Source organism: Melopsittacus undulatus, chromosome 3 (genome assembly GCF_012275295.1).
Source record: "Melopsittacus undulatus isolate bMelUnd1 chromosome 3, bMelUnd1.mat.Z, whole genome shotgun sequence".
In the NCBI taxonomy this organism is placed as follows: Eukaryota; Metazoa; Chordata; class Aves; order Psittaciformes; family Psittaculidae; genus Melopsittacus; species Melopsittacus undulatus.
The window spans coordinates 15,096,934-15,113,781 of NC_047529.1; the positions used below are offsets into that span (position 1 = coordinate 15,096,934).

The following is a 16,848-nucleotide window of genomic DNA, read 5'->3' on the forward strand; positions in this document are numbered from 1 at the left end:
CCACAAAATGAAATGAAGCAAAACCAGCCACAAAAAACCCAAAGCAAACCCCAACAGCTCCACCATGGAGCTGTGGTTTGGAAATAGGTGTTGCTAAACAGGATGATGGGAATGAGGGAGGCAGTTTCAAGGGCATGCTGCTGCCCTGAGGCATCAGGTGGGTGCCTTTGGCTGCTCATGAGCTGGGGGTGAGGGGTCCCCCAAGGGCTTCTGTGCCTGTAGGATAACATCAGGGTCATGCCAGGAATGGCTGCAATATCCCATTGCCGCAGACAGAGCACGTGGTTCCTCAGAGGATGTTTCTTATTTTCAGACCCTCTCATGGTTCCTACTCACCCCGGACACCTGCCCATAAACACACCCATTCCTCACCCTTACATCTTACTGGCCACTGTGAAGAGATGCTGAGCCTGGGGCCGCCTCTGCTCATCCGTTGCTTGTTGCAGCTGCACAAACCTGGGGGGGTCAGGTAATGCCAGGTTGTAATCGCATTAAAATAAACAATCAATCACACCAAAATCAGGACCAAGCTCAGGAGGATTTGTTCTTCCAAAGGAGCTGTCCCCATCCCGGCTCCCTCCCCACTCACCACACCATGAGTGGTTTCCCTGCCCCATCCCAGCTGGCACCCATCCTCCCTGATCCCAAGTGCTGGGACACTTACCCAGGTTCAGGGGGCTGCAGGCAGCTCAGTTTTACAGCCCATGAGGGGAATGGAAGGAACAGAGGAAACACCAATCCCTACAGGGACTGAAGGCAGGGCTGGCAGCAACAACTCCTTGTCCAGTCTGAGGTCCAGCAGCCTGAGAGCACAGGGGGAGCATGATCACATCCCTGCCTCTTTGTTTTAGCATAATAAATGTATTTTATTTATTGAGCTCTGCAGCCCCAATGTAAGGAGGACGTGGAGCTGTTGGAGTGAGTCCAGAGGAAGCCACAAAGATGCTCTGAGGGCTGGAGCACCTCTGCTATGGAGACAGGCTGAGAGAGCTGGGCTTGTTCAGCCTGGAGAAGAGAAGGCTCCAGGGAGATCTTAGAGCAGCTTCCAATGTCTAAAGGGACTGATAAGAAAGCTGGAGAGGGGGTTTTGACAAGGGCCTGCAGGGACAGGACAAGGGGGAATGGCTTTATCCTGACAGAGGGGAGACTGAGATGAGCTCTTAGGCAGAAGTTGTTCCCTGTGAGGGTGGTGAGGCCCTGGCACAGGGTGCCCAGAGAAGCTGTGGCTGCCCCATCCCTGGCAGTGTTCAAGGCCAGGTTGGATGGGGCTTGGAGCAACCTGGTCTAGTAGAAGTAGAAGGTGTCCCCGCCCGGGGCAGGGGTTGGAACTGGATGAGCTTTAAGGTCCCTTCCAACCCAAACCATTCCATGATTCTAGAATAGGGAAAACAAGCTCCACAGGCAGTGACTCCCCCATCCCAATGGCTGCAAGCCATCAAAGAGAAGGGGGGATGAAGGGAAGGAAAAACCCACTGGTTTCGCATGGATCAGAAGATCCCTTAATTGGAGACAACCGAGTAATAGTCTTGTTCAAAACAGGTCTCAGCACCCTGGGGTGATGCTGCTCCATCACTGGGCTGCGAGCGCATCTAAAGGTTTTGGTGATGGGACCCGGATTAACAAAGCACAGTCCTAGGGGCTCTAAAGAAGACGTTTATTTCGGTGCTGCAGGCTGCATCGCACGTATGATACAATATTACAATCATTTAGTATTGTACAGAAATAATTAAAAACTTTACAGCTCATTACAAAGTATCTTTGGATTTTAGCTCATTGAAAGTACACGGATGGGCACGAACACCACAGCCTGAATGGCCACTCCCTATATACAGACCCACTACATTTACAGCAATCAACACAACCAGGAGCTGGAACAGACTCTCCCAAGACACAGTGGGTGTTAATGGAGGTGAAAACACAGAACGAGCCCCAGCACAGGAACAGCACCAACACCACCATGTCTGAGGCAAGGCAGGGATGTGCTGGTGCACACCCAGCCGGCTGCTGCTTGGAGCACGGCTCCTCTGTCAGCTTCAGAATGGGTTTGGAAGGCATTCCCAAGGGGAGAGCAGCCCCGCTCCTGCTGAGCAGGTGAGGGTGATAAAATGTCTCTAATGCATCCCCACCACTCTGCACTCCTGATTCCTGCTGGGTTTAAGGAGCCTCAACCCATGTCCCTGCTCCCTCTGCTGTGGCACTCAGATGCTGGAGCCAGGATAAGGCTCAGCCAGGCTGTGCCAGGAGGCTCCACTGCCACCTGAGCAGCCTGCTCTAGTGAAAGGTGTCTCTGCCTGTGGCAGGGAGCTGGAACTGGATGAGCCTTAAGGTCCTTTCCAACCCAAACCATTCTGTGATTCCATGAACCCAGCTGTGCCCAGTGCTCAGGGGCAGATGGCAGCAGCCAAGCATTTCTTGGGAGTGAAAAACATGACCGTGTTTTAGGAGGAGGATGGAGAGCACAGAAACCAAAGCACAAATAAAGGAGATCCAGGAACAAGACACTTGCACCCCAGCTCAAGAGTATTCTGCAGTGTCCAGTTTGCACCTTCACTTCTCACACTCACCCTTTCCTGAAAGCTGGACGGCCTCAGCCCCTCGCTGCATCAGCTGCTGACCCAGGGATAAGGCACTGTGAAAACTCAGCCTCTTGTGCAAAGATCTGGCAGTACTGCCATACGGACAGCACAAGCACGAACACAGAAATGACTCAACCACAGCTCCTCTCTTGCACAAACAGGTCTGTACAACACACAAGCACTTCTTGTATGGGTTTTCACAACAGATAGGTAGGAATGAGATGGGTTTCCTGGTTCATAGGAAAGCAAAGAAGTGTCAAACTTCCCTCCACACAGGCAGCAGAGGGAAGCTTCCACCTCAATGCTGGCAAAATGCTCTTCTTAAGGACTTGGGCAGTATTACCACACAGAACTGATTTCTGTTAGCTTTCCTCAACTGAACTACACCACTAAACAGCACAAAGACAAGGCCCTTGAATGGAAAGATGATTTGGGGCACAGAGATCAAAACACCATGAGAGAGCTGAATGTAACACAGGAAAAGGTCTTGGCTTGCTTCGAGAAAACCCAAAGAAGTCCCCCTGGAAAGCATCCTCTTGGCTGACTTGGAGTAAATGCCACAATACTTGTGCAGAGCTGCAGACCCAGGCTCAGACCATCACCTTTCCTACCACCAACACAACTTTCAACATCCAGAATCCAAGACGTACCCATGGTTCAAGAAAGCAACCTGGCATCACCAAGCAGACACAGGAGAGGAGACACTTCCTACAAGTCACCGTTCCTGCATTCAATATTCTTCTTCCCCTTATAAAGTGCATGAGAATCTTGGAAAATATGCATAGCTATCAACACGCCAGCCCCAGTCTCTGGTGCTCCCAGTTAAGAGCACCTCCTCTGTGCTGAACGTAGAGCTTTTCTAATGCTATCAACAATAAAATAGATATATATTACCTTCATTATGGTTTTAAACTGCTTTCTGGTTAGTTGGCTTAGCTGGTGCAAAGTAACAGATGGCTTTGAGTGGAGGGATGCGCACTCCCTGTGCCGGAATCTTGGAAAATATCCTCGGAAGAATGCCCAGGAAAGCTGCGGTGGGCAGGAGGGAGACAGACTCCTCCAAGAACATCCTCATGGCCAAATCTGACTTGTTGGGCTTTCTGGAGCTTGTGCCACATTGGCGTGGTTTGGTCAGGGTGGCTTCATTTGTGGGGCAGGTGCCAGGGTGGAATTTGAAGAGAGGCTTAGTTTCAACAGTCAAATGAGATGGTAAAAACCAAAAGAGCTATGAGTAAACTCCTCCCTCTGCCAAGGTCAACACAGCGCTCCCTTAACAGAGCACTTCATCATGCTGATCATCCACTGATGTTTTAAACAAACCAGCTACATCCAAGACATTTGCTTCCAGGACAAGTTATCCTAGAGGAGGCAGCAAGTATGCTCTGTCCAAGCCATATTTCAAACCCCTCTGAATACGCCCAGCATGGTTTTGTGACACGACTGAGGGCAGGTGGAGGAGGAAATCCACCTTGTTCCAGTCACCTGCAGCCTCTGAGCATGTGCCCCAGATGTGCAAACACTGAAATCTGCCCTTAGGTGGTCAGGGCTGTAGTACAAACGCAGCCACAGGAATTTATAGTGGGTGGCATAAACAGTGAACTATTAACCCAACTGCTTCCCCCCTGTGACTTCAACACCTTTATGTGCCACAGAACTCCAGTCTTCAGAGGCAGCAGTGCAAGGAAAAAGGCTTCAGAAGGACTTGGAGAGGTTTTCCCTTTATGTCTCCCCAAAAGGGGCCACCAATCAAACATCAATTAAAGATACCCCTAAATCCAGCAAATGAAACACTGAGACTAAAAACCACAGCTATCGGTGAGGGGCTGTTTCATGGTAGCTGACTTTCTGCAGCCCATCTGAGCAAAGTGCAATTAAAAACCAGTAAAGATGGGGTTTAGAAAACTCACAAGGCAGTACAAGAGGCATCATGTTCATTAGCGGGTGGTTTTTCATCAGCAAGACTCGTCACACCCCAAAATGGAACGCTGCTTTGTTGCAGGGGTCATGTACATAAAACCAGTTACAATTTTAAACCCCAGCATCTGATTTCTTTACTACTAAAATTCTCCCATCACCTTGGCTTGAACAGACAGGAGCTTTGTGCAAAGGAAAAGAAGGAAAAACTGTACACTAAAAATAGTTTTAAGAGCTGGTCTGTACATTTTATATTAAGGTTTCTCTATGAAAATTTAGGAAACACTGAAACTAGTCACACAGAGCTCAAAGGATACACAAATCCCTGGCAGTACTATGCATGCTGCATTGCAACCCATTCCACTTCTGCTACAGATTAGTTTCTATTTTAATTTTATTCCTTCTGCATAAATAATATTAATTACAGTAAATCAGCATAATTATCTCCTCCGCTAAGCATCCCTACCTCCTCTGATGACAATGAATCTTTCCCTTGGACCTCTGAACCAGATGGCTAAGGCACTTAGATACCCACGTGCAGCACGGGCAGCGACTAGATACCTATTGAAGTTTAATCATTAATTTAGCATCCTAAATATTCCCCACGTAGATAAAATGTCTATTGCTCAAGCTGTCCAATCCCCCCAGGATGACTAAATAAGACATAAACAGCTCAGAACAGAAAAAGTCTGTGGCCTTTCTTCATTCGTTAGAAAATGAGTGTGTGTATGTTGCTATGTGCACACGTATAGACAACACACACACAGCAATACGTCATTTGTGGCACAGGCAGTTAAAAACAGCAAGGGTTACTGAAAATAAAATCAACTTTCCTAAAAGCCAGCCCAAACCTCCCACTTCCAAGAGGGATGGTTCGTTTTGGGGACGACTCCTCAGCCCATTCAGCCAGGTTTACTTTTGTGCGCCACTGGGGTGGTTTAGCTGGCGACAGAGGCACCTCCTCTTTGGATGGATTCTCGGTATGGATCTGGTGGAGCTCCTCTGTGCAACGTCAGGTGGTGGATGATTGTAAAGCGCAAACATTTCATACTTTAAAACAATAAATACAAATAAATAGACTGGATTCATGCCGTGACAAGGACAGCGACCCTCTACTTTGCCTAAGTGGTAAAAATCCAACTGTCTCCAAAGGCTGGGTGGGAACATCAAAGCACTTCAGTGCTGATATCTCTGCAGAAATCCTTTTGGCCCACACAGCAGCACCAACAAGAAGGTGCTGCCACTCTGGAGCAAGTGAGAGGGGATCCTGTCATGGTGAGAGAGCATGTTAAATAGATAAGATGGAAAATTTGCTCCTCTTTTTCCTGAAGGGATTAAAACTATTACATGGGGTCATGAGCCTTCGTCCATTCCCAACAAAACAGCTACAAATATTGTGCCAATTTCACAGCAGAAGAGAGGGACAACAGGGCACTAACCAAAGAGGCTCTGGGCTCAGGCCACATAACCAAGGAATTGGTGGTTTCTTTTAAACAAAGAGATTTGGGGGGGGTGTCTTTATTTCCAAATAAAAATCTATGTTTGCTTCTCTGCCTGTCTGGACTCATGATAACCTTGCTCTTTCACCATGTATTATGTGATATGGACACATCTTGCAATAGCAGAAAAGAACTGTTATTTTGGGGAGGTTTCTTCAGAATTGCCAGTCACAGCAAGAGAAGCAGCAGTGCATGGGTAGTGTCCTGTAGCTATTGGAAAGCCATGTCATAATTCAAACAATTTATGCATCTCTTCCTTCTCTGAGAGGTGGAAGAGAGCAGAGCTTACACGCACCCACCACCATGAGCTTTCACCGGCTGCTTTCATTCGGTCATGCCCCGAAGCGTCACAATTGGTAACAGGAAACGAAGGACACAGATCCAGCACCATGACAAGGCAAAGAATTAACATGTCAATCACCCAAAGCAGAGGAAAAAAACCTTCATTAGTGTTTGCCACAGACTAGAAGTTCACGTGCTTGGTTGCACTTCCCGAAGCTAGAAGACCGGCTCCCTCGGCTGTGTTACACAGCGTTCGCTGCTCTGGGCAGAGGTGTCTCAGTTTGCCCAGGACTTTCTGTTCTCTGCATTTTTCTGGTTCTTCTCCATTCGCAGTGTGGGTCCTCCTTCTGATTTGGCCAGGGCTGTGAGTGAAGCCAGGTTGGAGGCTGAACCAGAGAAGTTGCTGCTCTTCCTGTTCTCAGTGGCGACTCCTCCTTGCAACCTCAGCCCCGTGCTCCGCCGCCTTGCTGATCCTGTGGCTTTTTTAACTCTGCCTGGTTTCACAAGCAATCCATAGCCTGGGTTGCATCTGAAATACTGCTTCCCTCCAATTGAGCCATCATTCTTACCTGTGACAAGAGAGGAAAGAAAGATGACAGATGAAATGGCTCTTATTCTGTGTGTATGGTGTGCTCTCCATATGCTGGGCTGCATCACTTTGACCTTGGTCAAGGGAGGGGATTCTTCCCCTCCACTCTGCTCTGCTGAGACCCCCCTCTGCAGTCCTGCATCCAGCTCTGGGGCCTCCAGCATAAGAAGGACTTGGAGCTGTTGCTGGGGGTCCAGAGGGGGCCACAAAGATGCTCAGAGACAAAGCCATTGCACAGTTACTCTGAATGGGACACTCCCTCTTATTCTTCCTCCCTGCTCACTGTTCAGGGGAATACTTTGATTTCACCAACAGTGTTAAATACTCAGTTCAGCAACAGAAGCATCAGCAACTATCAGGAAGGAAGGGGAAAAAAAGACATTTAAAAGAACGTTTGGGTTTCTGAGTTGATGAGAATCTGGAGTTGAGAAGAGTTCCTGTTTCCATGTCATAAAACCTCGACAGAAGAGAAAGAATAACTTCTTTACACTGATGCTGCCTTTAACTTCTTCAAACATTGTCACCCATCACTGTTCTGGGTACTGGGACAGAGACCGCTCCCATCTGTAAGGGGAATGTGAAATGATATGACAGCTCTTTAAATGACATAAAATCACCCCTATTGTTTTACAGGTATCTCCTCTCTACCACCAGCACTGCTTTTGGTCCCACATAGCCTCAAGTGGCCAAGGACTTGGACTTCTACCGCTGCCTGTAAATGTTATCAAGATAGAAATTTGTGATCACATTTTCCAACCGCAGCTCCAGATGTGCACGTGAATCAGTTACGCTCCAACAAATCAAGGACTTACTCCTCATGGAAACAGATGGGGAAAAGAAATACCCAGTAACATCAGCAGTTGAGGTCTCAATAGACCAAAAGATTCTTGCAGCTGTTTGACTCTTCCATGGACAGTGAAACTGACACCAGGTATGTGCAAAGAGCTTAACAGAATTACCACTGTGGATTAGAGTAGCCAGACAGGAAGGGAAGGTGACTTTCCAAAATGGAAATGAATCTGTAAATATATATATGTTTCTTAAAATGAGGTATGAATTCAGGACTGAGCATTGGTTTACAACTTTCAAAGGGAGTAGAGCCACAGTTTGCTTTCCAGACTGGCAAACTCCAGAGTTTTCTGAAACCAGCTGAAAGCACACCTTCTATTTCAGCTTTTATGAGCACACCAGGCACAGAGAAGATAACTGCTCACTTAATGGGAGCTCTGGATCCTTGACACAGTATTTATCTTTGTGAGCAGCTTCCATCCCAGGAAGTGTGCAGCAGAGATGAGTGTAGGCAACTCCCTGGGACGTGCTGATTCACCAAACAGAGCCTGCACTGCAGACCTGGAATGCTACAGCTTGGTTAAGAGGATTTAAATAAGGAGCTTTATGTGCCCTTGGTAAACCAAACCCTTTCAAATATCAAAGGCAGCGGTATCTGCTGCTTGCCTCTTGAATTTTCCACCGGCATGCCCTGCCTTCCCCCAGTCCTTCCTGCTCTTGGAGAAGACGAGTCCTTTGAAAGTGGACATGAACTTGCAAAGAAAGGAAGTTATGAAACCTGGAGCTGCAGCAGAGAACAAATGCCAGTTGTCATCTTTCTTCTCATCTTGTGATGTTTTCCCCCATCACTGTGCAACAGCACATATGAACAGAGCCTCTCCAGGAACAGCACCCTCATTTCCAAATAGTGTGTATTAGAGCCTAAATTCTGTGAAGTCTACAGCTCTGCAGGAGTCACACATGAATGACAAATGAGAAGCTGAAAGAAGCTTTAAATCACCTGTATGTCCTGGTGGTCAAAGTGTGATTATTTCCTACTGGTTTCTACACATATAGGTGTATAAATATATACACACACACGCAAACACACAAATAGTCTTTTGCCATTTAACAGCTGATTTTTAAACAGCTTGTGAGAGACTAGGTAACCTGTTAGAAGCCTTTGCAATTTATTAAGCCTGAATGTTCCTTTGGTTGTTTGAATTCCTCAGCTCCTCTTGTGCTTTGGATACCATAGCCACAGAGCAAAAGCCAGAAGAGAACTCTTTGGACACAAGGGCTGTCCCCTGCAACTATTTACTTACTTACCTGCACTGTAAAAGCAATCCTGATTGCTACCTCCACTGTAAGAAGCCAGTGAAGCAACTAAAAAGGCACAGAATTCTGTGAGAGGTCAGTGAGACTAGGTTTACAAAGGCAGACTGGAAAAAGATGACAGCAAGGAAAGATACTTCCCATTTCAAAATGTACCCAGTAATGGTTAATGTACTCCTCCTCATCAGAAAGTGACATTAAGCTGAAACACTGCAAATCCTGACATGCTGTCTGTCTATTTTACCTGAAGGTAAATCCAGCTCGACACCAACCCATGTTCCCTCTTGAAAGTCTGTGGGCCCAATATATCTAACGGTGCCTGTCTTGTTTGCGCCAACTGTGACATATTCCCCCTCTTTCAGCCACTCAGGAATTTCATTGGCATCTTCAGAGTCAGAAACCACCTCCAGTTTTTCTTCTGCTGTCTCTGATCCATTATGGTTCAGTCCACGGGGGGCGGATGTAGTGGATGTACTCTTTTCTCCTTCTTGCTGCTCTTCCGTGTTTAGTGAATACACGGGATCTGTTCCCAGCATGCTTGTAAAGGACTTCAGTTCTGATGTCTTGACCTTCTGGATTTTGAAGGGTGAGGCTGCAACAGCAGGCTGGGACAATTGTTCGGGATGAATCTGTGGTTTGGGAAACCCCAGTTCTGAAGACCCTGAAGCCATTTCTTTTTTCCTAACTTGTCCTGCTGACTCCATTGATTGTTTGGATAACAACTCCTTCTTCGGAGTGGAGGTAGAAAGAAAGGTTTTTGCATCAGTTGCTACAGAGGCATCATTTCCCTGCTCACTTTGAGTCACAGGAGATATGCAAGATTTGGATTTCAAAGCATCATTTCCATTTACTTCAGTGATGTCTTTAGGTCTTGCATGAGTGCTTTGAAGGCTGAAGGCAGGTAGATTCTCTCTCTTAGTACTGAGACAGATTTCTGATGAACCGTCTGAGAGCCCTGGTGTGTCAGAAGGGACCTGAGCCACAGCAGGAGCTGGGAAGTCACTGGCTGCAGGTGTTTGACTTCCTGGTTGAGCCACAGCATCACTTCCTGCTGCAAGGGCCTCAGAGAGGGTGGCTGTCGAGACACTGTGAGAAAAGTACCCACTGGAGGCTTCACTCAGAGGACTTGGAGGTCCCTCCTGGGAGTCCTGTGCCTGGGTGTCTCCTGCGGGCTGCTGCAAAGGCACTTTGGGTGTCTTTTCTGGACTCTTGTCCACCTCAGATGTCTGCACTGCAATTTCAAATGGCTGTTTTCCTATTTCCTCTTGGTTAATCTGAAACAGAGAAGGATAGGGACCTGTTATCCAAAATACCTGAGATAAAAGGATAGATACAAGGCCTCTGGGAAGTTCTAAGACCTTTGGCTTATCTAAATCCCTGTGTAGCTGCAAAGTCCAAAAGATGCAAGCTGATCTGAAGTCAGCTTGCAAATCTGGTAGGATTGTCAGCTCATTTCTTCCATTAATAAGAAAAGTGTCTGTCAACTACAAGAAATACATCCCCCAATATTTACTGAAAAATTGTTTATATTGCAGGAATGGTCATTTGCTGTTTGAATAGCAGGATTTATAGGAAATGTGAAACAGCCATGATCTATAAGTCTCTCAGTTATTTGGCTTAACTCTCAGGATTGATAAATCATGCCTCTCCAACTAAACTGTCATTTATGTCCCTATTTCCAAATGCCATTCCCACCTCAATGCCGCCAGCACCACACACTTGCAGAGTATGAAATTAACTGCACCTCATGAGATTAACAGCCCATTTTAGTGATGTATTTCTTGGCTGTAAAGTTTACTAAATCTGATAGATCAATATCATTTGCCAGCACATGTACTCTAAAAGATTAGGATGTCTCTAAATCTCTTTGGGAGGGAGGGAGGAGGCTGCTAATATGAAGGGGAAAAAAACAGTGGCTGGAGGACTGCAGATTTGCACAGATCTTAACTCTCAAGTGTACATTTTTGTTTACTGATCAAAATCTTGTGGTTTATCCCATCTAGTGATCGAGTCTCCCGAACTACAGGATTTTCACCTTATTCTGCAGTGCCTTTTCCACTGGAAGTATAAGAGGAATTTTGAGAAAGAGGGATTTGACTGAATTACAGGAATTTCAGAACTAAATGCTATCCTGCTACTGCTAAATGTAATACAGAAGAATTTTTTTCAATATTCCTATGGATTACAGACCTATTTTTAGCTTTTCTATGGAGAGGATGGTGTACATGTGGACCCTGGAGCTCTGCTCGGTCTTTGTTTTCCCTTGTAAGCGTTCAGATAACACATTTTGCTAAGACAATAAAAGCACAAGTGGGAGAAAGATGATTTGCTATTCATGGGACTGAAGTTCTGCTGAACTGTGGGAGATCATAGTGTCTATTTTCTCTTTAGCTTAGCAAGAGCCTTTATTCATGCCAATATCATGAATTGTCTTGAAATGTAAAACTGAGAATTAAGCTCAACACCCAGAATAACAGACACATTCTGTCTATAGAAAGCAACAGAGCCCAGCAATTTGCCTTTTAAAGCAGCAAACCAGCTAAATTTTAGCTAGTTAACTGCTAATGCAATCATATGATTTACCAGCCTTTCAAATACAAAAGTGTAACTGGTGATAAGGGGAGAAAAGATGGCAACACACGCTGCATTGAACTGTCTCAACAAAAGAAGTGCAACAGGTTTTAAATAGCTAACCCAGCAGTTGCTTCTGCCACCTCTGGTTTCCAGGTACGGGAATATGAAAACTGTATCATCATCTCCTGCAATGGGCTTACCTGTTTTATCCTTGCAGCACTGGTGTCAATACTGGCAGACTGAACCATAATTCGTGGGACAGCCTGCAGGGACAAAAAAAAGAGCATTGTTCACTTAAAGGATTAAGTATTGTCACACTGGTAAACACTAAAACATGTATATGAAATCCTGGAAGCACAAACAAACCTCTGTCACAAAAGGACGCAGCATTGCTATTTTATTACATTCTGATCATCTGCTCTGAAAGGGTAAAAACTTAACCAAGGCCTCCCAGAATTTTAACATATAAGCAGCTACAAGTACAAATTCATAGCGTAGGAAGTTTTCTTTCATGCAGTCTGTCAAAGACAGACCAGTGAGCAAACAGATGACAGAGATCTGAGGTCACGCTGGTCTGGTGAGTGAAATCCTCAGCTTCAGTCCATCTCCAAAGCTCTTTCTCCATCTCCAGTATCTTATTCAATTTAGATTTTAGCATTGCTTGCTTTAACACAAAAAGGAAGCCAAAAGCAAGATCTGTGTATCTCCTATTAAAAGAGGGCACAACTACTGCATGCTAGAGTGAAGACTACACACACTATTAGCTAATCATGATACACTGGTTCTGTGCCAGAAGAACCACTTCTGTATTTCAACAGTATCTTCTCTTTTACAGCATGGGGCTTGATACTGAAAGTATTGACAATAAATGTCCCTCGCTTGCTCCATATTCGGTTTTTATGTTTTAAGATTTCAAATAATCACTCTCCCAAGACCGTAACAGCAAACTGTGATACCTGACTATAAATCTTAGGCTTGGGCTAACACACACTGTTGAGACAGGAGGGAAAGGGAGCACCAGTTCAGTGGAGAAACTTGGGAAAGAGAAGTAAGAACTAAAAGAGAGAGGAGATAAAGGCAGAAACACCTCTCTTCAGCTCTGTTAAATAACGTACTGCAAGTGCAGATTCATACTTTGAGGGGAAGAGCTCCTCAAGGGTGACACATTATATGATTTGGGAGCAGTCTGCCTTTTTTCTTTTTTCTCCAAGGGACTTGAGAGCTCCTTCCGCAGAAAAACACAGGCAGTGCTCATCTCTGAGACAGCTACTCCCAGAATTCAACATTCTGTTTAAAGAACTGAAGCTTTCCAGATGGAGTAAGGTAACTCCTCTTTTGCACCCCTTCTATGTACAGTAAAGCAGGAATGTGACTAACCCTGTCCCAAAAACAAATAAACATGGAAGAAAAGAACAGCTATGATTTACCCAGAGATTGTCAGGCATTAATTAAAAACAAGGTTGTTCAAGGTAAAAAATAAAAAGACAAAAGACAAAAGCCCCAACAGATTCACAGTGGATCAAAATAAATGTGAGATATTAAAGCTCAGTTCAATAAAAGAAAGCAGGAGGGGGTGGGGTTTGCTTATCTTTAAACCTGCTGATTGAAAGTACACCACTGAAGTGGGGTTCAGAGCAAACTGGCTCTATTTTGGCTGAACAAGGCATTAGTGTTTTAAGATCCTTACTAGGACATGTGCTGGGGCTCCAGGAACAGATGGTGACCTGAATCAGAACAAATCAGGGAAGCCGAAACATAAATACAGTTTTAGGGCTTGTGATCCAGTGGTTTTCAGACACTTCATACTCCAGAACTTCAGCTTCCTTTGGAATGAAGTGACAATCTTCTAAGACAAAAGTATTAATCTGAAAACAACTGTAGCAGTGACTTGTGACTGGGTCCAGAGATAGCCAAGAGCAATGAGGTGAGCGAGTACTTGGACTCCCTAAGCATTAACTCTGATAGGCAAAGGATAACTTGACTGTCACAACAGCCAAGTGTTTTACTTTAACGAAGACTAGAGAGGAGAGGGATTAACCTTCTTGTGAGAAAGCCCTGCAAATTTTAGGTTTAATAGACACTTATCACAGTGTTAAAGGGAAGAGAGTACTTGGCAGAATACTTACTCTCTCCCCATCAACTATCTTTGAACCATGGGTTGGTCCATCCTGGAAGTGCTGTTAAATACCACCTTTTAAAAATAAAAGGTCACAAGACATTAGGGCTAATCCCCAGGCAGGCACTTACAAAGCACTTCAAACCTTTTGCAGAGGTGCAGCTGAGCCTCATTGAGAAGCCAAGGCTCTTGAATTCAAATTATCCCAGTTAACTAGCTCCATGGTCCATTCTGGCATCTCAGAAAGGTTGCACAAAGGAAACGCTGTCCTTGTTGCTTCCACATGTCTATCTGTGATATGCTGGAGCAGGGGAAACAGTCTTTTCAAGCAGAGCTTGTATCAGGAGCTAAAACCAGCTCCAGTGCTCACTGGCACCACAACACAACTTGAGCCTTTTGCCCCATTTTCTCCCAGTATACACGCCTTGGTTGGGAAACACTTTGAGGTCTAGTATTATTATCCAGAGATAAGCACTTGGAACTGAAATAAGAAAAAGTGTTTAAAGATACTTCTCAGTTCCTTTGATTTATTTTTCTCTCTTTGTAACAAACAAACAGAGAGAGCTTGTTTGGGGTTTTTATCTCTCAGAAACCTTCAGTCTTACAGCTTGTAAATCCACAAAACCTAAAACTCTGGTTGATATCAAATAGCAAATGAAAGAAAACCATTACACTTTAATCATGCCTCATCAAGTTCTCCTCCTGAAAGGATGACAAATCTCAAAACTACAATAACTCTGCCAAGCAATGTTTAGAAAAACATGGAGAAAAAAGCAATTATGAGAAGTGGCACTTGCCCAACATTTGCGTTGACAAGAAACAGATGGGCAGAAACACCCTCACTGGGGTGCAAGGGTACTAAACTGAATCTGTGTTATGAAACGCAGTCAAGTAACTTGGGTGGGATACTAAAAATACTGTGTTTGAGTATCTATGAAGACATTACTGGATGAAAAGTATTTCTGAATTGAGAGCCAAATTCTATCACTAAACATTTGCAGATAGCGACTGCTAAACCAGACATATATATTTACCCACCGGCATAACATGATCCTTTTACAGTGATAATTTTTGGCACAATGTGTTCAACCAAGCTGACAAAATATAGACTAAGAGAGAACATGAAAGGAATTCACTTTAAAGCACCTTTGAATCATTGTAGAACAAAAAACTGTCTTCTTCCTGAGAGCTGCTACTCTGTGCAATGAGTGTATAAGGATATCTAAGAGAACGTATTTTCTGGTCAGACAAAAGGTCAGTTTGCACATACTCTAAGGTGACCAAAAGCCATGTTGTTGCTAGTGATTAATGGAATCTGGAGACCAACCTGGTACACTGGTGAGCATGAAAAGGAAAAGCAAATGCGACTCTCACCCCACTTAGAGAGGCACTAAAATTAATCCTAAATGAGCTCTTTTTCATACCATATATTGCATATATAATGACAACATCTTCAATGAGCTCAGAAAAACACATTTGGTATTTCTATGTCATTAAACATTTTGTAAAATGCCTCTGACAATAGTGACTGATGACTTCAATACAAAGCCTTTTGATTTCATGTCACTGGATGAAAATTCTTCAGTGTTAACACCCAATATGCAGAAAGTTCAGTGGCAGATAACAGAACAGACTGGGCGAGCGTGTACCAGAATTACCTCCACACTCCAGAAATGGTCTAGCCAAGGTTACAGCTGATGCAATCCTAAAGAGGCATTATCAAAAAACTTCCACTGCTCTTGTCTATGCTTTACCATCTGCAGATAGGAATCACTGAGCTCAAGGACTGTCACACTGACAGTATAATGTTCACATCATCGTTTAAAAGCAGCTATTGGAAACAGCAGCAGGGCATAACAGTTGCTTCATTAAATGTAGATTTAAATCAGTTTAAATCAGCACCCGGGATAAAATACTTTCACAAGACATAGAGCAATGCAGTAAGAACTCTGAATCCCCTAGGATAGAGTCAAAGAAAGATGAATCGATTTTTAAAAGCCATCCCCACACCCAAATATTCCTCTCTGCCCTCAATTTTAAAATAATTAAAACATAATTAATCATACAAATATAAAGTCTCCTGCATTCCAAAAGGAAATGTGAAACCCTGTACAAGTTAGTTGTATGTTTGGTGTTTGTTTTCTTCTCTAAAGAAACTCTTGATTTAAATTGTAACCCAAACAAAACCCTCTTATACCACCTTCCATACGTGGAACATTTCAGCCTGTAATAGCACTTCTGAATTCCAAATTTCTAATATACTTTATGCAAAAGTAACCAGAATTTTCTATGCAGCTAAATTATTTCATTCCTAGGTCTGAGCAGATTAAGAGGGTAATTTATAACCCTTTTCAAGTTAGTTCCTAAAGAAGTTTCAGTGGTTTGCTCCAAGAACTATAAAAGTAATTTCTCCATACTCATTCTCATTAAAAACTATTTGTATGAGGATGATAGTGAAAACTGAACATTGAAAGAAATGAAAAAACTAACAACTCAGTCAGAAGCGCCAGACACATAGCAGCTCAGCTGGCCACAGAGGATCTGTTGAGCTATGCTGATTACAGCATCGAAATGATTCTTTATTTGAAACACTGAAAAAAGCCTTCAAGATTTTAAAGACAGTTATCTGAGGCCACATTAGTTACATTTGATTAAGGAACATCAGTTCTAGCAATTATACATGCACATCCATGAAGCTGTTATTTTTAATACACTGGCAGAAAAAGGCATTTGTCTATTTAGATAGTTTTTCATTAGCTGATTTCATTATTTTTTAAGATTAATTACTACATCTGCATCAGAAGGTGAAGGAGAAAAAAATGACACCTGCCCTCTCTGTAGTCACATGTCTGCATTTTCAGACCACAAACAAAAGGAGTTACATTAGTACATGGAAGGTCAGAGAACATATTTTTTAAGACAGCTGTGACTCAAGATCTCTCATTCAAGCCATGTGTTAAAACGTACATTTGAGCACCCAACACGGTCCTCAAGTATGAAGGTGACCAAAATCTGCTTATGAAATCAGTCAGAGGAATTTGCTTCAGCCACAGCAATGTCAAAACCCCACAGAAAATGAAATGTAATATGTACATTCTTAATGTCAGGACCCAACAATGCCCTTAAAATGTAATTACACGGGCAGTTCCTGGAGATCAGCAGGGTCATAAGGTAAAGAACAGTGATTCTGCTTGG

At 44.1% G+C, this 16,848-nt stretch overlaps 1 protein-coding gene across 1 annotated transcript in view; it reads right to left on the reverse strand.

The window, feature by feature from the left end:
* Positions 1-1,640: 1,640 nt before the first annotated feature.
* The window catches only part of KIF13B (kinesin family member 13B), a 131,788-nt gene continuing 116,580 nt past the window's right edge, over positions 1,641-16,848 (reverse strand). Inside the window, 3 exon segments of the mRNA XM_013128381.3 lie at positions 1,641-6,840; positions 9,208-10,237; positions 11,738-11,800. Of these exon segments, the coding sequence (XP_012983835.2) occupies positions 6,548-6,840; positions 9,208-10,237; positions 11,738-11,800 (1,386 nt within the window). The 3' untranslated portion in view covers positions 1,641-6,547.